The sequence below is a fragment of the Fusarium tjaetaba genome (genome assembly GCF_013396195.1).
Source record: "Fusarium tjaetaba strain NRRL 66243 chromosome Unknown NRRL66243_c0000021, whole genome shotgun sequence".
NCBI classification, from domain to species: Eukaryota; Fungi; Ascomycota; class Sordariomycetes; order Hypocreales; family Nectriaceae; genus Fusarium; species Fusarium tjaetaba.
In genome coordinates, this window is record NW_023501217.1 from 134,687 (window position 1) to 155,739 (window position 21,053).

At 48.3% G+C, this 21,053-nt stretch overlaps 6 protein-coding genes across 6 annotated transcripts; 4 read left to right on the forward strand and 2 right to left on the reverse strand.

Annotated features, from left to right (window-relative positions):
* Positions 1-357: 357 nt before the first annotated feature.
* Positions 358-1,419, forward strand: FTJAE_917 (dimeric dihydrodiol dehydrogenase; the record flags this gene model as incomplete). The annotated part of the gene is made up of 1 exon (XM_037356062.1): positions 358-1,419. One exon carries the CDS (start codon positions 358-360, stop codon positions 1,417-1,419), a length of 1,062 nt encoding a protein of 353 aa, XP_037211947.1.
* Positions 1,420-1,913: 494 nt separating this feature from the next.
* Positions 1,914-6,531, forward strand: FTJAE_918 (heterokaryon incompatibility protein; the record flags this gene model as incomplete). The annotated part of the gene is made up of 8 exons (XM_037356073.1): positions 1,914-2,137; positions 2,187-2,733; positions 2,783-3,159; positions 3,219-3,524; positions 3,570-3,767; positions 4,228-6,023; positions 6,130-6,442; positions 6,504-6,531. 8 exons carry the CDS (start codon positions 1,914-1,916, stop codon positions 6,529-6,531), a joined length of 3,789 nt encoding a protein of 1,262 aa, XP_037211948.1.
* A 7-nt stretch (positions 6,532-6,538) lies between these two features.
* FTJAE_919 (1-pyrroline-5-carboxylate dehydrogenase) lies at positions 6,539-8,361 on the reverse strand (the record flags this gene model as incomplete). Its single annotated transcript, XM_037356084.1, has 3 exons — positions 6,539-8,029; positions 8,071-8,178; positions 8,227-8,361. 3 exons carry the CDS (start codon positions 8,359-8,361, stop codon positions 6,539-6,541), a joined length of 1,734 nt encoding a protein of 577 aa, XP_037211949.1.
* Positions 8,362-8,931: 570 nt separating this feature from the next.
* Positions 8,932-10,365, forward strand: FTJAE_920 (aspartate aminotransferase cytoplasmic; the record flags this gene model as incomplete). The annotated part of the gene is made up of 2 exons (XM_037356096.1): positions 8,932-9,506; positions 9,555-10,365. The coding sequence occupies 2 exons, from the start codon at positions 8,932-8,934 to the stop codon at positions 10,363-10,365; spliced, it is 1,386 nt and encodes a 461-aa protein (XP_037211950.1).
* Positions 10,366-10,467: 102 nt separating this feature from the next.
* Positions 10,468-11,358, reverse strand: FTJAE_921 (uncharacterized protein; the record flags this gene model as incomplete). The annotated part of the gene is made up of 1 exon (XM_037356107.1): positions 10,468-11,358. The coding sequence occupies one exon, from the start codon at positions 11,356-11,358 to the stop codon at positions 10,468-10,470; it is 891 nt and encodes a 296-aa protein (XP_037211951.1).
* A 516-nt stretch (positions 11,359-11,874) lies between these two features.
* FTJAE_922 (heterokaryon incompatibility het-6) lies at positions 11,875-21,010 on the forward strand (the record flags this gene model as incomplete). The annotated part of the gene is made up of 13 exons (XM_037356118.1): positions 11,875-11,927; positions 12,131-12,309; positions 12,360-12,512; positions 12,561-13,376; positions 13,431-13,606; positions 13,662-13,851; positions 13,903-14,335; positions 14,718-16,459; positions 17,282-17,369; positions 17,464-18,106; positions 18,165-18,923; positions 19,683-19,755; positions 19,989-21,010. 13 exons carry the CDS (start codon positions 11,875-11,877, stop codon positions 21,008-21,010), a joined length of 6,327 nt encoding a protein of 2,108 aa, XP_037211952.1.
* Between the last annotated feature and the right edge of the window lie 43 nt (positions 21,011-21,053).

Below are 21,053 nucleotides of genomic sequence, written 5' to 3' on the forward strand. Positions count from 1 at the left end.
GATAATTCACAAGAGACGGCGCCAAGTCCTCGGAAATATCATCATTCAAAAAGTCATCGAACATCCGTGGCTGGTCTTAACTTATCCGGATTAAGCTTATCGACCAGACCAGGACCAGGACCAGGGGATCTACCGTTGTTATGCCGGAGGGGGTGAGGTCGTAGTCGGGGAGTAGCGGAGTTACGCTAAAGAGCGGAGAAGTTACTCCAGTTACTCCATCTCGGACTGTATTTAGCCGAAGTTGATGAATGATGTGAATCTCGATGCTTTCGTTTATTATCCTGTAACTTCCGTCCTTTTTACTTCTAATAGTCTTTGTTTTATGCACTTTCTTATCCCTTCTAGAACCTTATCACTATGTCTCAGTCAAAACCAACTCTACGATGGGGTATCATCGGCACAGGCCTGATCTCATCATGGTTCATCCAGGACCTTCTGATTGAGAGGAAGAATGCCCAAGCAACACATCACATTCAAGCCATTGGATCATCTTCCGTCGAGAAGGGGACAAAGTTCATTGAGACACATATGCCAGGACAGACTCAACTTCCCTCTATCTATGGAAGCTATGAGCAAGCTTACCGAGACCCCAATGTTGATATTATATACATCGGAACTCCTCATGGCTTTCACAAGAAAAACTGCCTCGACGCGATTTCGCACGGAAAACATGTTCTCTGCGAGAAGGCATTTACACTGAATGCCAGAGAGGCAAGAGAGGTTCTGGATGCAGCCAAGAAGAAAGGCGTATTCATCATGGAGGCTATGTGGACTCGCTTCTTTCCTCTGGTTAAATCTCTCCAGAAGATCATACATGAGGACAAGGCTGTTGGCGATGTAGTTCGAGTGTTCGCAGACTTTGCCATGAACCAGAACATCGAATCAAAGGGTCCTGAGTCACGGTTGAAAGACCTATCCCTCGGTGCTGGCAGCTTGCTGGATATTGGTATCTACAGTCTGACTTGGGGTCTTGTGACCCTCGATGCAGGTGTAGGCGAAAAAGCAACTACACCAAAGATCATTGCCGCCCAAACTCTCATCGATGGTGTCGACATCGGTACTTCGATCATCCTCTTATATCCCGATGGAAAACAGGGTATCTTGACCTCCAACTCAAAAGTCAAAACTCCAGAGGCTTTCTGCCGCGTCGAAGGGACGAAGGGTCATATCGTTGTAGAAGGCTTCGCGGGTTCAGTCCCTGCGTCATTCACTGTTTACAAGAATGGACAGACTGAGGGGAAGAAATATGAGTTTGAGAGACCTGGTAAGGGATTTTACTGGGAAGCTGATGCAGTGGCACTTGATATTGCTGCTGGCAAGGTTGAGAGCGATACTATGCCGTGGGCTGAGACTATTCGCGTGATGGAGATTATGGATGAGGTTAGAAGGCAGGGTGGTTCCAAATTTCCTCAAGACTAGATAAAAATGGATGATATATACAGTTGTAGATAACATCGGATCGGTAGAGATAAGATTTCTCGGTAAAAATATGATAAGCATGAACCGCTGATTAGACGGTTCAACGTTGATAATGCTCATTGCATGAGAACTAAACGAAGGACTTCCAACATGCAGTAAATAGTCCGCTAGGACAAAAAAAAACTCATGACCTTAATCCTAATCCTAGATAATAGGGAGACTTATGTAACTCAGTATAAGTTTAGGATTCCTTTACTAAATTCTATCAAGGTCCTACGTTTTCTTGCTCCTTGAGGGTCTGCAAGATAGTGTAGAGGGATGTAGGGTATCGTATTTCCCACAGCCAAACACCAGCTAACACAAATTGAACTTAGTGTCCGCTACTCCGCGAGACTAAAGCTGCACTAAAGTCAACCACCACAAACTTAAGATCTCCGCTACTCCCCGACATTCCATCACCTCATGCAAGATCCTTTCCAATTCCTCACTCCACAATGTTCAGCCAGGGCGGTACCAGTTTGTCGGCTCATCAGGGACAGGGCAATAAGCGACAGCGCACAGCAGCCATGTATTATCGCAAACGGGCCGTGACAGCTTGCCAATCTTGCAGACTGAGGAAGACTAAGTGCGACAATGTTCGCCCAGTCTGTGGGTTCTGCTCTAGGAGCGGTGCTCAGTGTGTCTATCCTGGCTCTGGGCCTGATAGTGATTACTCAAGGTTAGTGGCAGACTCATGGTAATTGTACTCTGACTGATGTATTGGATAGTTACGACCCTGCGAGTTTGACCATCCTGGATCGACTTAACCATGTTGTGTCTCTTCTCGAGTCTCGACCTCTAGCAGTACTAGTAAATGATTCAGGGTCCTACGACTCGCCGCATGGAGCATCTAATTTATCAGCAGGGCATGCTAGTATCACGCAGCCATTGCGTGTTGCTCCAATACACGCATCGAGAGACTTGACTACTCTTGTTCCCGAAGATGACGTACTTCAGGCCCTCGACCGCCCCGACTTTCCTTCAGAATCTAACAACTGTGAGAGCATCATGCGGTGGCCTATATTTCAAGGCCTAGTGCCTGAAGTCCACTCCTTCGTTCTGGAGCTAGATGAGGACATAGAAGCAAGGTCTAGTGATGCCCGGGGCGTCTCGGCTGGGAGAGGTGTTCAAGAGGAGGATTTCATTCCTCTCTCAAAACGGTTTCTTGCATACGTGCATGTGAAGAATCCAATTCTGGATGTCAAGGATTATAAGAAGAAGGTCAGAGAAGCAGCTGAGAATGGACCAAGATGGGATGGCGCGTCTTGTCTCGTTGTAAGTACTTACTCAACTCGCTTCGATGAATCATACTGATTTTTTCAAGTTAATATCTTGCGCCATAGCATGTTTGTCGGTGCCATTTCATACGGAGGCAGATGTTGACGGCTCTCCTGCCTCTACTCGCTCATCGACAACCACGTTTGTGGACCCGGATACCGCTGCATCATACTACCTGGCAGCAAAGAAAAGGCTAGGACTACTCCAGCCATCACTCTTATATATACAGTGCTTGTTCCTCTGTGGTATATACGAGATGTACTGCCTTCACCCACTGCAAGCTTGGTTTCACTTCAATCGGGCGTGCGTCGATTTGCGAAACGTTCTGTGGACTCGCAGTCAGAAGAAGTCGAGCCAGGCAACCACACAGGAAACTCGCCGACTTGAACAGAGACTGTATTGGTCTTGTGTCAAAACGGAATAGTAAGTGAATGAAGCCGACCTTTGTCTTTAGATAGCCTAGATTAACAAGCTTGTCACAGTGAATTACGGTACGAAATACCGTTGCCACCAAGCGGTATCGCGCAGTGCGACTATCCAGACATGTTCCCTTCTCCACCAACAGAACTGACCTCTCCGTCGGCCTATGATCGGAGTGACAACTTTGACGAAGATATTGTTCCTGAAGAAGAGAAGAGCTGGTTCTACTACTTGGCAGAAATCTCTTACAGGAGAATGATAAACCAAGCCATGGCTGTGATGGCCCGCAACGGAGAGCAAGGTTGGAGTGATAATATCTCTGAAGCTATGGAGCACTGCAGAGAGTTCAACGGACAGATAGATCTATGGTAAGTCATTTGTTTGACCGTGGATATGACACTAATATTTGCTAGGTATTCACATATTCCCCCTCAGATTGATCCCAAGAACGCAGTCCACGCCAACAATGAATTGGCACAATTTTTGAAGAACCGTGAACTATCCTGTCGAGAATGGATTCACCGCCCATTTCTCTTCTACATACTTCACCAATCACCAGAAGATGAGTACTACTGTCGAGCTGTTCCACTTGCACAAAGGTGTCTGGAGTTGTGTGTAGAGCACCTCTTCCGAACTTATGGGCACAACAGGCATCATGGGACGTGGTATATTGCACGTTCTTGTGTCACTAAAGCTTTGATATTGCTGGCTGCGGCTAAGAGTGGTCGCATACCGCTCCCTTCAGGCTGGAAAGAGGCGTTGGAAATTGCGCGATGGACAGTGAATCGGTGGTCAGGTGAAGCTCCGGACCTTGGGTGGGCCCAAAGAATGTTGGAGGAAATATTGGGAGAGGTTGGAAATCATGTTTAAAATGTATATAAGACTCGATGGCGCAGCGGGGACTGCCTGTAGACAACTGTGTCTCTGATTGGTGGTGTAACCGCTCATCTCTCAGCCGCAGCTAGGCTTGGGCTTATTTTCTCACCTTCACAGCATTATTTCCTTTCTTTTCCGCTTGCACAAATAGGCACTGTATCATACGTATGGCAACCCGAAGATAGAAATGACTAGACCACAATCCGAGGCTGATCGAGGCCAGCTTTACAAATACCGGGCACTCGAGTCTCCACTCCATATTAGGCTAATTCATCTACTGCCTGGCAATCCTGACGAAGATATTCGACTTCGAATCTCACATGAACTTTTGAGGAAACCAGAGCAACCCAGGTCACAGCGCCTATCCTGGAAACAACTGCAAAGAACGCTGCCTTCGGGATGGGAAGTCGTTGAAACCGTCGAAGGCAGATTCGTCTTCATGGGCGAGTCGGACGACGCATCAAGTGAGGAATCTGAGGAAAGTGATGAAAGCAACGAGAGTGATGAAGGAAGTGGGAAGATTCATACTTGGCAGCACCCAGACCCAACCATAGACCCAGCACTGTACGAGCTCCCACCTCTAAATCCCGCACAACCCGCCTTCGAAGCTCTATCTTATGTCTGGGGCCGGCAACGTGACTCTGTGGTAGCTACCATCGAAGGAGAGACAGGTGAGTGCCTGGGAAACATCAAGCTTGGGAAGAATCTAGCTAGGGCACTCAGACACTTGAGAGACCAAGATAAGGAGCGCGTGCTGTGGGTGGATGCTATCTGCATCAACCAAAGCGACGATGTCGAACGGGCCACTCAAGTTCTTCGGATGTCAAGTATCTATCAGGACTGCAGTCGAGTTATCATCTGGATCGGCCCTGAAAAGCACGACATAAGGCTGCTCTTATCTGAGCTGGCTCATATTGGAGCGCAGATTGAGAAGACAACAAACGGTTTGATAATGTCATCACCGGACACAACCGATTTCGATTGGTGGCAGAGCGCTGTACCAGTTTCCTTTTCCGACGAGGTGTGGTCAGCTATGAAAAAGCTCGGTGATCGATCCTGGTTCCACCGTCTTTGGACCGTTCAGGAGGCTATCATGGCGAATCGCGATTCCATAGTCCAGAGTGGCGACGCCATTATATCATGGTCTTTATTCCGTCGTGCAGTTGCATGCCTTCTGCATAAAAACGAAATGCCCATGGCCCGAATTTCTATCAGTGTCATGAGAAGCGTAGCGAAAAACCCGATTGGAGCAACACTGGAACATACTCTGGACGCATATCAAGGCCGGCTGTGTTCAGACTCTCACGACAAGATATATGGATTACTGGCTATTCTTCCTCCGAGGTTTGCGGGTCAGATCAAGCCAGACTATGAGCAGCCTGTTGGCGAGCTATACAAGTCCTGCTTTTTGGCTAGTACCAAGGCTCTTAACCGCTGGGAGCTGCGTGGCCGACCCCGAGACCCGGATGAGGATACTGCCCCCTCTTGGGTTCCTGATCTTTCTGAGGCAGATCCGTATGGCCGGAGAGTATCACACCACTATGCCTCGGGTTGTTCTGCTTTACACTATGAATACCAAGCGCCCAACTTACTAAAGGTAGTTGGCATACGATTCGACACTGTGAAGTCTGTTTCTGAACAGACCTTTGATCATTGGGACGATGGTGAGACAGCAATTGGCTGTATACGATCCTGGGAACCTGAATGTTCTCTCACAGACCCGTATCCTGGTGGGGGCACCTATTTGGATGCTTTTGCGGTTACTTTTATCCAAGACGGAAGAATTGAACGACGTCCTGCCGAAGGATTTTCCCTTGATCATGTCAAGGGAAGGTTCAAAAATGAATTTCTCTCGACAGCTACGACACCGGTGTCAAAGCTAACTCGCGGAGACATGATGGAATACGTCATCTGGACACGTTCTAAAGGTAGAGCAATGGTCACAACTGAGAAAGGTAGTATTGGGTTAGCCTGTACTTTCGCAAAGCCAGGTATGTAGGAAACTATGATATTCAGAATTCATGCTGATAACATCAGGGGATGTGATATGCGTCGTTCTAGGCTGTGACTTTCCAGTACTACTACGACCATGTGAAGATAACACCTGGAAGTTTCTGAGTGACTGCTTCGTATGGGATCTAGAAGCTACACAAGGCCTGCTAGGCCCACTTCCGTCCCCATGGCAAGCCCAGCTATTCTATGATCCCGTTGCCGAACAACGGTCTTACGCCCGCTATCATAACCCCGAAACAGGAGAGTTTACAGCAGAAGATCCAAGGCTGGAACCTCTGGTAGGATGGCAGCGCGTTTCAGTGGAGGAGTTAGGGCGAGACCTTACGGGCGATGACCCGGAAGTGTATGATTTCTTCCGGAATATGGATGATGGTAGAATCGTGGACTCTGATCCAAGGTTAGAGCCAGAAGCTCTTAAGAGTCGGGGAGTGAAACTGGAGACTTTTATTTTAAGCTAGAGCATCAGCGCTCTTCTATGATGGCTAACAGAGAATTATTCATTGGAAGGGTATAGAACTTTCTCCAACGGCACAAACTCCTCCTTGATCGTCCTCGTGCTCACAAACCTCTGCAAATGGGCCATAGTACCAGTCTTATCATTAGTACCCGAATCACGAGAACCACCAAACGGTTGCTGAGCCACCACTGCACCGGTGCACTTTGTGTTAAGATAAAGCATGCCAGCAGCGTGCTTCAAAGCGTTCTGAGCATGGCGTAGTACGTAGGGGTCTTTGGCAAAGATGCTGCCTGTCAGGGCATACCTCGAAGTTGTGTCAAGGAGCTTTAGGGTTTCCTCCCACTCATTATCTGGAAAGACGTAGATGCCGAGGATGGGACCGAACAGTTCTTGTGTCATGATTTCGTGACGAGGGTTGGTAGTCTGGTAGACAGTTGGGTAGACGTAGTATCCCTTGTCCTTAGACGCCTTGCCGCCAACGACAAGCTCCAGATCCTTGTCACTCTTGGCATCTTCAATAATCTTGCTAAGCTTATCAAACGAAGCTTCATGAATAACCGGGTTGATGAAGTTTTCGTAGTTCTCGACATCTCCAACCTTCAGAGCAGATACCTGTTCCTGGAGATGCTTCTTGAACTCAGGCCATACTGACTCGGTGACGTAGACTCGAGAGTTGGCCGAGCACTTCTGTCCCTGGTACTCAAAGGCTGCGCGAACCGTGTTGAGAGCAGCACTCTTGACATCTGCAGTTGGGTGCACAATACCCCAGTTCTTGCCGCCAGTCTCTCCAACAACGCGGGGATACGAGTTGTATATCTCATCCCCAATACCGTTACCGATCTTCTTCTGCAGTCTCTTGAAGACCTTGGTAGAGCCGATGAAGGTTAGAGCGCCGAATTCAGGTCTCTTCAGGACCGCATCAGTGACCTCGTTGGGGTCGCCTGGCAAGAACTGAATTACATCCTTTGGAAGACCAGCTTCAAGAAGGATCTGATACAGAAGCCAACTTGCATGTATAGCTGAGTCAGAAGGCTTCCAAACCACGACGTTCCCGAGTAACGCAGCTGGTCCGACGAGCGTGGCACCAAGAGCAGTAAAGTTGAAAGGTGACACTGCATATACGAATCCCTCCAATGGTCTATACTCCATCTTATTCCATACACCAGGCGTCTGAACCTTGGGCTGCTGAGCATATAGCTTCCATGCCTCATCTATGTAATGACGGAAGAAGTCTGCTGTCTCAGCTGGAGCATCAATCTCAGCCTGCCAGATATTCTTGCCCATTCCTAGCATGGTAGCAGCGACGATATCAGAGCGATATTTACCAGTTACCAACTCAGCTGCACGAAGGAAAATGGCAGCACGATCTTCAAAGGGCAGAACTTCCCAAGCGGGCTTGGCCTTGAGAGCGGCATCTATAGCTGCGTTGACATGCTCAGGCGTGGCGGTTGCGTATTCTGCCACGACTTCTTTGTGGTTTGACGGGTTTTGCTGTTTGAGAGTTTGAGTGCTGGTAATCTGATGATGCTGTTAGGAAAAGAGTTACTCTTGCGGACATAGCGACTTACCTCTGAGCCGCTGATTTGAATAGGAATCTTGACAGGGAACGAGCTTTTGAGCTTCTTGATGCTTTCTGTTAGTTGGGCTCGTTCAGGAGAGCCCTTGGCATAGTCGAACTACGATATCATGTTAGTACGATCGACTGAACGTCTAAGCCGGCTTACCATTTTTTCATTCTCAAATTTTGGTGGGTTCCATAGACTTAGTTGTCGGCTGGCTAACAGAGCTTTGGGCTTGTGCTGGTGAAAAGCACCAAGTCGAGCCAGAGGCCGATGCTGAGAGCCAAGAGATCTGAACATGATTGGCAACTGAAGTCACAGTGAGCAAGAGACACTGTAGTAGTGTGCGGGAAGAATCTGTCTCCTATCTCAAAATCAATCGCTTTATAAGTCAAGAGGCACAGAGTAGGCCAAGAGAAGTCGGGATGCCGTCCCGACTACATATCTTGCTCCGACACTCCAACTGACAAGTCAGGCAACACCTGCATATGCAGACGAATAGCTCGTAATCGATTCTCCACCTTCTGGAACTATTGGCACTTATCAGCGAGATCTGCATGAGTAGCTCATCGCATCCTCGTGACCTCCTCCGCATAACGCCACGCATTTTGTGACACGGATAATCTGTTGGATCATGCCGGGGTTGCTCTCAAGGTTACAAGATAGTAATAGAAGTGTCGGCGAGCCGTTCCGATATTTCTCATTCGCTGATTGTAGACTGCAGTCAGATTGTTTGGAAGGGATGGGTGGTGGGGGAGTGATAGATGGTGACGATGGCGCTTCCGTGAGAATATATGAAAGCCATGGCCATCTTCTGACAAGCTAGGAGCTACTCAAAATCCTTGGGACACGAAATATACCTAATTCAATATGCTTTTCAGAACCGCTATTCATCATCAAAGGGGTTTATTGCCTCTATCCCGCCTTCACATCCAGCCACAAATTAGAACGGTTACCAATGCGGCGCTGAGAACCTCTCTAAAGCCTCCTCAGGCACCTCTGGTGGAGGAACCATCACCTCTCTCCAAGATACCTATGGGAGTGCTCCTGCGTTCAGTTGCCTTAACAACAGTAATGGCGAATAAGTGGCTACTGCTGCCGTCACTTGCATTCATGGCGCTTATCACACAGTCCAACTCACCCATCCTGAATCCCGATAAGAACCCGGTGCTGAGTCGTGTTCTTCAATGGACTATCTATGACCACTTTTGCGCTGGGAACAGTATTCCCGAGGTGTCAAATACCGTTAAGTACATCAAGAAGCTTGGCTTCCATGGCATCATCCTTGGATATTCGAAAGACGTCGTCTTGGATCCCAACGTGAAGCTCCCGACGACTGGCGTTGAGGATTATCCAAAAGAGTGCTACGATATGATTGAAGAATGGAAGAAGGGCAACATTGATACTCTTAATATGATTGAGGCCGGTGATCTTCTAGCTGTCAAGTAAGTACCCAACTTCAGCCCAAATGACTAGTAACTTACATAGCTCAGGGTGACAGGGGCCGGACCCATCGCAGTAGACGCTTTACAGGCTGGAAAACCGATGAATAGTCACCTCCACAAAGCCCTCAACGAAATCTGTATCGAGACTCGAAAGCGCGGATGTCAACTCTGGATCGACGCAGAACAACAAGCTATGCAGCCTACGCTCGACGACTGGACCATCACCCTCATGCGCGAACACAACCGAGACGGTAATGCTCTGGTTTACAACACTATTCAAGCTTATCTCAAAGGCGCTAGAGAAAATGCCAAAAGGCACATCCAACTAGCAGCCCAAGAGGGCTGGACAGTTGGCATCAAGCTAGTTCGCGGCGCATATATCGAGAATGAGATCCGATCCCTCATTCACGATACAAAAGAGGATACGGACAATTCATATAACGATATTGCAGACATGCTAATTTCACGAAGGATGCCCGATGGAGCTGCCAACCTCAGCTTCCCAGACGCGGCACTCGTTCTGGCAACACATAACGCTGAGAGTGCGCAAAAGGCTCTTAGGACACACAGAAAGCGCCTTGAAGCTGGGCTTCCCACAGTTCCTATGAAGTGTGCACAGATCATGGGTATGGCTGATGAGTTGAGTTGCAAGCTGCTGCAGGATTACGAGAAGGCTGTGAAGGAAAACAGAGTCACTTCCGAGACACCAAAGATTTACAAGTGTTTACCTTGGGGCTCGGTGCAGGAGTGTATCAATTATTTGTACCGACGAGCGGTGGAGAATCGTGGTGCGGTGGAGAGGACGCAGCATATGGCGCTGGCGATGAGACAGGAGCTCCGACGTAGGATACTGGGATAGAGAATAGATAGAAATTGATCAGACCTAAGATTGAATATGAAATAATGTTGATCTATCTCAGAGGAAGCTCTACAATAACATGGGAAAGATAGGTACGCTGTGCTATGAAGCCATTTTGCTCTCCAACTTGGTCAACAGTCCACTCTTAGGCTGCTCATCGACCCACCTTGTTCTCGGAAGCTCGAAAGTCGAAGATATCCGCCCGTACGACATGCCACCCAGTTGACCGATCGGCCGCAGCTTGTCAAGGTCAATGTGACTAAAATCCTCATTGGCAGCATCCTCTTGCACCCAAAACCGTGTCGCCTTGATGAGAACTATACCGTAGTTACTCATTCCTGGTTTATGGCTCTCGAACTCTTTGATATCCACGACTTGCCCTTCGATGGATAGCACCGACTCTTTAACGCGGGATGGCTTGACAGTCGTTGTTGGAGCTTCAGTTAGGCCAGTGATGTCCCATTCCGACACTCCATATGGTGCATCAATGGATGAAGCATTGACTGCCTCTATCATATTCTCCGAAACGGTATTGATAACACATTCTCCTGTATCCTTCAGATTCTGATACGTATCCTTAGCCGACCCAAAGCGAGATGAGAAGCTAACGATGAACATGGGCGGGTCATGGTCAACGACTTGAAAATAGCTAAAAGGCGCCAAGTTCTTTACTGCGCCATCGCCGGAAACAGTACTAATGAAACCAACAGGCCGAGGAGCAATACCAGAAATTAAAAGTCGGTAGTTCTGCCCGACGGATCTGTCAGGCGAATACGGGTCGATCTCTCGGTGGATCTTGTCAGTGGGGGATTGACCACTGCGCACACCATCCCCATAAGACCAGGATGGGTCTGGGGACTTTGTTATCTCGATGGATTTGTTGGAGTGATCAAACTCTGGTCTGTTGGCTATCGTGTCTTCAAAATTGGTGATTGGTTGGACTGCTGAGAATGCAGGTTTAGCTGCAGCTGCCGCTGACGAAATCAGTCGCATTGTTGAGTGTGATGTGTTTGTTATCAGGCAACTGCGTGCATGCAACGTTGGTGGTCTAAATTGGAGGGTCAGAAACTGTGCCTCTGAACAATATGGCCGACTCCGACATGTCTTTCTGACTGACCTTGATGCAATTGCGGAGCGAAACGTAGTCAAAACCCTGGTCATTATGACAGTTCTGACATCAAAGCATTGACCAATTCTAGAAACAGGGATGTCTTCCAGAAGCACTGAACTCGGCATTCAACTTACACCAACGTAAATCTCAAGTGGAAAAGTCGGGATTGTTATACCGATATAGGACACTCACAATCCCCGCGTGATAAGCTTCCACTATCGGGATCTCATTCCGACCACTTTCACTCCGCAGCCGATAACGCAATTCCAAAGCCGCTGATAAGCTTTTCCCACGAACGCTAGGCAAAGACCGCGCCGGAATGATATTCCAGCTAAAAGACTTAAGTCGGAACAGCACCCCGACCTCTCTCCTCAACAGCCATTGTCAATTGCGCAACGATGCCTGCTACACAGAATGCTCAATTTCGGATCATTAAGAAATGTGCTAAAGCGTAAGTTCTTTTCTGGCCCGCTGGAAGCCGATTGCTGATCGTCGTGGTTGCTGGGTAGGTGTAAGCGATGTCGGTCTATGAAGGTCAAGTGTTCGGGGACGCAGCCGTGTTTGAGATGTGGACGGAAGAACGAGAGATGCATTTACGAGGCGGAGGAGAAGAAGGTATCGGTGCCTGAGAGGTGAGTCTCATGACCTTTTCAGTCTTGCTGTGGCTAATTCTTGGGATAGCTACCTCCGTGCCTTGGAGAGACGACAAGATGGACTTCCATCGCCAGGATCGTTTGGTAATGGAAGTAGGCCACGTCCAAGGCACTCTTCTGTCTCTGACTATGGTATTTCCGGTGTAGTCACACGAGACGCATCCATGGCTGCGGATGGAGGTGAGTTACCAGCCAACAACCTGTCATCCTGGCTAACGTGGTAACTGAAGACCTTACTCTTGGAACACCCCAAGATCATGACGAGAACGACGAAACAAACGAGGCTGCCTCTCTATCAACTAATGACGTCCTCGAACCGGCCTTCCGACAAAACCCCCTCGTCGACAATGACTACGTCTTCGGCCAAGCTATGGGTAGATACTGTAAGTCCCCTTCGTCAATCATCGGCATATGCTAACAGATCTCCACAGGGTACATGGGTCCTGCATCATCATGGGCCTTCTGCAGAAGAGTTCTAGCCCTAGTAGGCAAACATCTCCCCGAAACAAACAACGAGCCTTTACCCTGGCATCTTGACGGAGTAGCCTTCCGACTACAGTGGAGACCTCTTATGCCAGATGAGCCACCGGATATCTCCAACTTACCGCCGTCGGACTATGCATACTTCCTCATTCAAACTGCGAGGTTTTATCTTGGTCCTTTGGCGAGTTTGATAGACGAGGCTGAGTTTCTTCTGCATTTTAAAGAGCTTTATCAAGATGCTTCTGCGAAAGCGGCATCGTGTAAGCTGTGGTATGCGCAGTATTTACTCATGATCGCTTTCGGTAAAGCTTTTTTGGGTGGGAAGAGTACTGATGGGAGTCCACAGGGATATCAATACGCTGCTAGAGCGATGCCTCTAATGCCAGAGTTGGCCGGCATTGCTCTTGATCCTGTTCTTTCTGCACAAGCACTAACCCTAGCAGCTATCTACTTTCAGTCCATTGACATGAGAGTGGCAGCATATCAACACATCGGACAAGCTCTCCGTATATGTGTTCTTTCCGGGTTTCACAGACATATGCCGGAAGAAGCTGTCGGGGCGCAACACTCCAAGCGATGCCACATAATATTCTGGGTGGTTTATATGCTAGACCAAGAGTTTGCTGCATTGATTGGCGCAACGAGTGCCATACGAGACGAGGATATCACCAATAAGCTACCCTCTCAGGCGGACAGCTCGTTGAGCTCACTCAGTCTGACCCTTCATGTTCAGCTTGCTCGTTTAATAGCCAGACTACTAGGAAGTCAGTGCCATAGCGACAAAATCCAACACGAAATGGCTGCTAACATTTTTGAAGCGGTATACGGCGTTGGGAAAGATTACGATGGCACCCTCTTTAGCAATACGCAGTCTATCCTACGAAACTTGGCTGAACTAAATCGTGATCTGAACAACATCATCAACAACCATTTCCGAGACTCAATCAGTAAAGCGTCACGAATTGCAACGAGACTTCTGCTCCAATATCACCACGTAAGATTTAGAGCGCAGCGCCAAGCTTGAAGTTCTTGAACTGACTTGCTTTCAGTGCGTCGTTCTCACAACGAGGCCGCAGATAATGTGCGCTTTGCATATGCACATCGAGCAGTCAAAGACACAACTCATGACCCACGGTTTATCGCTGTCTCCGCCGGTTGCATCGCTTATACAGTCATGCGTTAGCTCAGCGCAGGCAATTTTGAAGACGCTTCGTGCCTTGGCAGATGAGGATCTAATTGGTAAGTACGGTCACTTTGAAGGTTAGTTATGGAGCTGACCTTGTGTCCCAGAGGCATTTTTGCCTTTCCAGATTGAGTATGCCTCATCGTCAGCGTTTCTCCTCCATCTCATCCCTATAATCTGCCCATCTCTTCTTTCAGATGATTCATGGCGTGATGATGCTCGCTACGTTTTTGACACTCTGATTTCGAAAGGTAGTCTGATTGCCCCTTTGCGTAAAGTAGAACTCGAACAGTTGGAGCAAAAGTTATCTGCTTTGACGCCGACTAGTAATATCGCAACACCGGAAGCACCAAACCAGGCAGAAGATCATGTCAACGTCCACGAAGAGGAGACTAGGGAACCAGAGTTACACGAACATGTCTCGGATGAGACAGGATGGGACCTCTTTGCGGCTAATGCCATGGCAGGGTTGACGCCGGGAGAGTTGCTAGATCTGGCAGAACAGCTCGATGTGGATAGTTTTCTATATCAGCCCGAGATGTAAGAAGGCTAAAAGTTATCGAGACAATTAATAAGATGCCTCTGGCATTTTCTCCTCTCGCTATTTGAAGATAATCTGATCTGACCTGACGCTATCCTTGTTTAGGCCGAAGACGTTTTCAGGCCATCTGATAGGGTGCAGCTGTTCCAAGCCACAGGTTGACTCCAAGGCTCACAACCACGAGTTCAGCTGAAATCACTCAACTTGCCAGCTTCAAACAACTAAACTTTGACACAAGGCCATCCAGATTCTGGCCTAGCCCCTACTCTATAATTCTTGGTATCTCAAACATCATCCCATGGCCTACCCGGCGGTGTCAGCAGAAGCAAGGGTCCCTTCCCCGCCGCCCATCAGGATTAGGTCAGATCCACGGGTAGGCAGAGGCGAAGGTCGCCCATATGACGTCCCTCCACCGCGTCCGCCAAATCAGCTCTATGGCGTAATTCCAGAGGCAAGCTACAATAATCAATTTATGCCATATCCCTACGATTACAATGTCATACCACCGCTATCTCCACCTACCCCAAAAGCAGCCCTTAGCCCGAGCCCCAAGCTACTCCAGAACCAACAGGCTGCATCTTCGTTTAGCGAGCTGTCTTATCAGTACAGACCAATTGAAGATGCATCCATCAGACTTGTTAGAATACTGCCGGAGAGGAAGACGATGATCAAGTGCGAGATTATCCATGTTTCGCTGGAACAGCCTCCTCCTTATATGGCTATCTCGTACACTTGGGGTGATACGGGAGATACCCGAAAAATTGAGATTGAAGGATGTTCGATCCCGATAGCTGTCAGCCTCCACGGCGCACTGCAAGCACTTCGAAAAAAACACTCATCCGTGCTGGTATGGGCAGATGCTCTGTGCATCAACCAAAAAGACCGCGATGAGCGGAGTCAGCAGGTTCAACTTATGCCGTTCATCTACTCCAATGCGGATAGCGTCGCAATCTGGCTCGGTCCGGAAGAGAACGACAGCATAAGAGCCGTTAGTTTGCTCGACACCATCGCAACTACAGGTGAACCCTTTGGTTCCAGCAATGTCTCCAATATCTTAGCAGCTGGCGCTGAAAACGGTGACCTTTTGGCGGTGGTGTCACTCTTTGGGAGAGAATATTGGAGACGATTATGGGTCGTTCAAGAAGTCTTTAATGCGAAACGAATAATGGTTTACTGTGGCTCGACGCGCCTTGAGTGGAAGAAATACCAGAGCGCTTCAGTAGTATTCAGCCAGCGCCGTGGGGAACTCATATTCAATAACAAAGACCAGCTCAAGAGGCGACTAGCAACTTCACCTGACCAGTTCAGCTACGTTCAGACGCTCATTTACCAAGGGCCAGCTAGTCTACCAGACCTCAAATTCCACATGTCGGATGGAGAAGAGGCTCTTCTGCAGGTGCTGCGAACTTGTCGCAGAAAGCTTGCGTCTGACCCTAGAGATAAGCTTTACGGAATACTTGGTGTCTTACCAGCCAGTATTCGAGAAGAGTTCCGCGCGGACTACAATCTCTCCGTGAAGGATGTGTACACTGAGATTGTCGACTTTCTCCTCAAGACAACTGAGAAGCTGGACATCATCTGCGAAGCTATCCACTTCCCTGTTCATACCAGCACCGCCAACCTTCCAACGTTCGTTCCGGACTGGTCACACGTTCCGCAAACATCAGCAATGGGCTTCAAATACAATTTTGCAGCTTCAGGTTCTAGCAAAGCTATTTGTAGGTTCCGTGACGAACGCCTCAGCAAACTGGAAATTTCGTGTCTTGAGATCGACGTTGTACAGAGCAAAGGCGTTGTTGTTGGAACGCTTTGCAACTTGGGAGATTATCTCATGGCATTCCTACACTGGAGAGCACTACTTCTTCAGGCCGTCGAGGGTCGCACTGAGCAAGAAATACAAATGGCGGAAGAATGCTTTGCAGCGACGATATGCCTTGGCCAGATCCCGTCGGAATATGACCGAGGCCGATGGCAGGCAGAAATCTACCATGTGTTTGCGAACCTCTTCCGCGACCGTCTGCCATACATCAGACTCGATGACAGACTAGCTTACTACTTGAAAACTCCATCCGAGGGAAAGGCTGAAATGAGACGGCACTTTTTACAGATTCATTTTGGAGATCGTATGATGGGGAGGTGTTTCTGTCTTACACAGAATCGTCGGCTCGCGATGGGATCGGGGTTCATGCTTGCGGGTGATATAATTGTTGTGCCGTTGGGTTGTTCGACGCCGATATTGTTGAGGGCTGAGGGGACGCAGGGTGAGTATAGATACGTGGGCGATATATTTATCGATGGGTACATGTTTGGCAAAGCTGTTGATCAATGGCAGGCGGGGAAGAGGCAGCTGAAGAAGTATATACTTCACTAAAATTGAGTATTTTCGCCGATGTCTCTCGATCCAATGAGTCCCAGGGGTCTTGGATGGTCTGAATGGTGGGTGATGTCAGGGCGTCATGTGGTGCACCTCGGTCCGCCCATTGGTGATCGGACATACCCAGTGCCCATGTACCCGGTCAGTGGTCATTGATTTAGCCTTCGGAAGGCCCAGCCAATCACTAACCCGACCTAACGAGTGAATGATAGTGAGGCATATATCCTCACGGATATGGGAGATAGAATGTGGTTACACAAGTAAAAACAAGTAAACTCCGAGCCAATACCTGCTGTGATCGTACGTTTGGTTGACGTCAGACAGATTGAGTTAGTGTGGCGAGCACTCAACCGCGCTTCCAAGTGACCTGTGCCCTTGGGGGACAGAAAACATTGGATTGACATCCCGAGTATCTCCCACTATCCCGAGTTGGAACCTTTATGTCTCCCCCGAGCCATCCCTGTCACCGACTGAGACTCACCGGTCATGATAAAGGTGCACTAACAGGAGCCGTGACAAGCTTATCTGGATATATACGTGAGATAGGACTGACATTACTGAGTCTTGACAGATCCCGCATTTGTCCTTTCAGTGCACCGTAGTCTCTTTGTCTCTGTCTCTGAGCTTTTCGACAACAGCCTAACCCCTGGTCACCAAAAGTATTTATCGACCTTACAAACTCTTGGCATGCGGCGCATTTCCCCACATCCCAACAACCGTCAATCGGATCAGCGCCAACGCGATCTCTCATAGTGGAGTAATCATGGGCTCTATCTTGACTTCTACACAAGGCGCGACAGACTCCGAACTGATATTGAGTGACGCGATTTGGAGGGAAAGGGTTCCGCACATTAACGGAGAGAACTACTTCTTCTGGCCGTATCCGGTCCTGAAAAGGCTGATAACGCGGGATACAATCATCCGACAACTCCAATCCATCAAGATAGGACTGGAGGATGCGGAGGCATGCAGCGATCTAATCGTGGGCACCGATAAACCCCCTTTTCTTCGAGTCTTTGCAATACTGGTTCTTGTTGAGAGACCCGGCGATATCCAGGCTTTCATAGATGCAGATTTGCATGACGAAAGATTTCCTCTGGTACAAGGATCGGAGTATCATCTTACTGCCCAGATCTGCATGGCAAACCTGGGATGGTCTCATATGCAGAGAGACTATTTCAACATTAACCAACTGCGAATGTCGCCGGGGTTCTTTGCGCTAAGTGAGAACTACGAAGCTCAGCACTATGATATGCCCAAAGCACAGATGCTGCCTTGGGTGTTATGCAGAGACAGCTATGGAGTCCACGAAGAGACATTGTCAGGGGGGTGCGGGCAGGTCGTCAAGTACAAGATTGATCCCAATTCACATGGGTTTACCCCGTTACTGGAGACGGTGAGTTTGGCTTTCAATCCTCGCTAATTTACGAGACTCTAATATCCATACCGCATAGCATGGCTTTTATGTTAGCTTCGTTGCCGTCAAGTCTTTGAAAAGCACCAGTCGGGAGAAAGACAGGTCGAGCAAAGAGTTGGAAATGCTCAAACGATTCAGTGGTCTAAGCCACCCGAATATCATCACGCTTTTGGCAACATACACTCTCCAAAGCCGATTTCACTTCGTCTTTCCAGCCGCCGAATACGATCTTCTCATCTATTGGAAAATCCATCCTGGACCACTCGTGAATCCCTCTTCTGCCAACAGCGAAGGTCTCCTATGGCTGTCGGAACAAATCCGAAATGTCATTGGGGCCCTTGCACATATCCATGAAGGCACAAAAGCCCATATGGATACGGAGACAATGTTCGGCAGACATGGGGACATAAAACCTGCCAACATTCTTTGGTTCAGATCGCGGAAAGAGAGGCGTGGTGTTTTTGTGATATCAGATTTAGGTATTGCGGATGCTCACCGGGAAGATACCAGATCTATTATTCCTGCAGCCGATTTGCCTGTCACGCCCAGATATCGAGCACCCGAGTGCGATATCCGTGATGGCCGGATATCCAGGGCATATGATGTCTGGAGTCTAGGCTGTCTATTACTCGAAATGACTTGTTGGATCCTTGGGGGAAATGACCTGAGGGAACGATTCAAAGACATCCTGGTCTCACCTTATATAACTGGGGTCAAGACCGACATATACTTCGATATTCACTGGCTCGGCCCTGGAGAGGGCTACAGGCTTGGGGTAAAAGATCAAATCATCAAGGTAAGTATCCCAAGAAGAAATTTGCTACAACCTCTTTCTGACACTATTGGCAGTGGATCGGTTCTTTGCATAGGAAGAGGGGTTGCAGCGCCTACGTCCATGATCTGCTCGATATAATACATCAAGATATGCTGGTCGTTGATCAGAATAGGAGGAAAAGCATGGCTGAATTATTTGAGACTTTTGGCGAGATGCATCAACGCGTCATTGATAACATCGACTATATTAAAACTCCGGAACCGAGGGAAATAAGCTTGGAGGTAAGATACATGGATGGAGTGCATCTGAATGATAAGATAGAAAGCATCCTTGGGGCACGGGATGAGAAAAGAAATCAGCTGAACGAGGCCTCGGTTTGAAAGGTATGGGGTAGCTCGTGACAGCTGGGTATGCAAGGCCCAGACCTATCAGGGCAGGGTTAGCTCCGAATAGCGTCAAGATAATAATCGATAGTGTTGTCGTCAGAAAAAATAATAGCGTTTTCAACTAGCTCATCTTTAATACCTTAGCCTATCTAATCTTAGTTTATTATTATTTAGTGAAGCCAGGTGAAGTTAGCAGTGACCACTTCAGACAAGGGCCAGGGTACGTGTAGTTAGTCTCGACCGATCTATACCAATATTTACCATATCACCGGAATTGCAGCAAGGGATAGAAATATTTTACTATGCAGTCTGCCATGTCTCGATGATGGTTTTCACCTCTGTTCCCTCTGCGCAAGTTGGATGGGCTCGTATTGAAAAAATGAGGTTCTCACAGTATTTCGTGCCTTTGGCCATGGCCTTGTCAGGTGCTGAGACCCTCACTATTAACTCTGATTCTTGCTTGCGGGGTATGTCTTATTATATAATTCATACATGTGGAATAATTAACTGACTATCAAAATAGCCGTTACTGCAGTCTCAAGCAAGATATATACAGCTGACTGTAAATCTTATCTATATACCACCGTGACACCAAAGAAAGCGTAGGACTAAGAAGCTTTATCTGCAAAGTGTCACAGCAGCTAATCATGACACAACAGCACCATCTATAGAACAAAGACTGTAACTAGCATCTCGACAGTCAGGAAGTATGTTACAGCAATCAGCACACAGCTTGTCACCGCCACAAGGACCAACTCTGTTGTACAGAGTGTTATAGTTGATATCACTACAACTGTGAAAATGGATGGTACCAAGACAGTTACTCAGCAGACTATAAAGACAATCACGACGACTGCCCAGAATGTCAATCCACCATCCAAGAAGCGAGCAGTCAATGCCCCTGTCATCCCTTCTTATGCCAGCATCGCGTGCAGCAACTCGGTCAAGTACTCCTCCGCATGTTCTCGTGTCGGTGTAACCAGCAAAACCATTACTCTTCCCCGAACGACGATCGTTTCAGTCATCTCAAAGGTTATCATTCCACGGAGAACCACCATCAAGACTGCTATCGCAACTGCCTATGCTACCAAGACGGTCAAGACAGAGGTTGTGCAGGAGACCTATTCCACTGAGAAGATCAGTAAAGTTGTTGGAACAGAAGTAAAGGATAACATCATTGCCACCGAGACCAAGACCGAGATCAGTACGAAAACCGAGGCGGCTGATCCACTGCAGACGATTTCCCTCATCGCACACGACAGCGGTGATCCTGACCTCGCCTCCCTCGGCGGTGTTGGTTTCGTCCATCTAGAGAACCAAATCGGCACAGGAAAATACTTCCTCGACTTCACAGCCGACGTTGACTCCGACCTAACCTTCACACTCAACCAACGCACAGGAGAAGTTAAAGTCGTCAACGGACCTGCAAGTTCGATCGGAAAAGCTGCCTACTCCAACGTCAACGGAAACTCGGACAACTACGTACGCTTCATGTCAACCGAGGAAGCGACAGCGAATGCGGCCAACTCTTTGGCCCGCAAGATCATCCCAGCGACTTCGTACCCCCTGGGCCTTCAGTGCTTGTGGGGGACTAATCAGATTGCTGATTTTTGGACGTGCTCTTCACGACTGGGGCTTGTTCAGCCGGGAGTGGATTTCACGAGTCAGTGTACGGGTGCTTCTACCTCTTATAACATTGACATAGAGGTCCGCTTGGCTTAGAAGGGATTTGTAAATTGGAAGATAAATCAAGAAGTAGACCTTG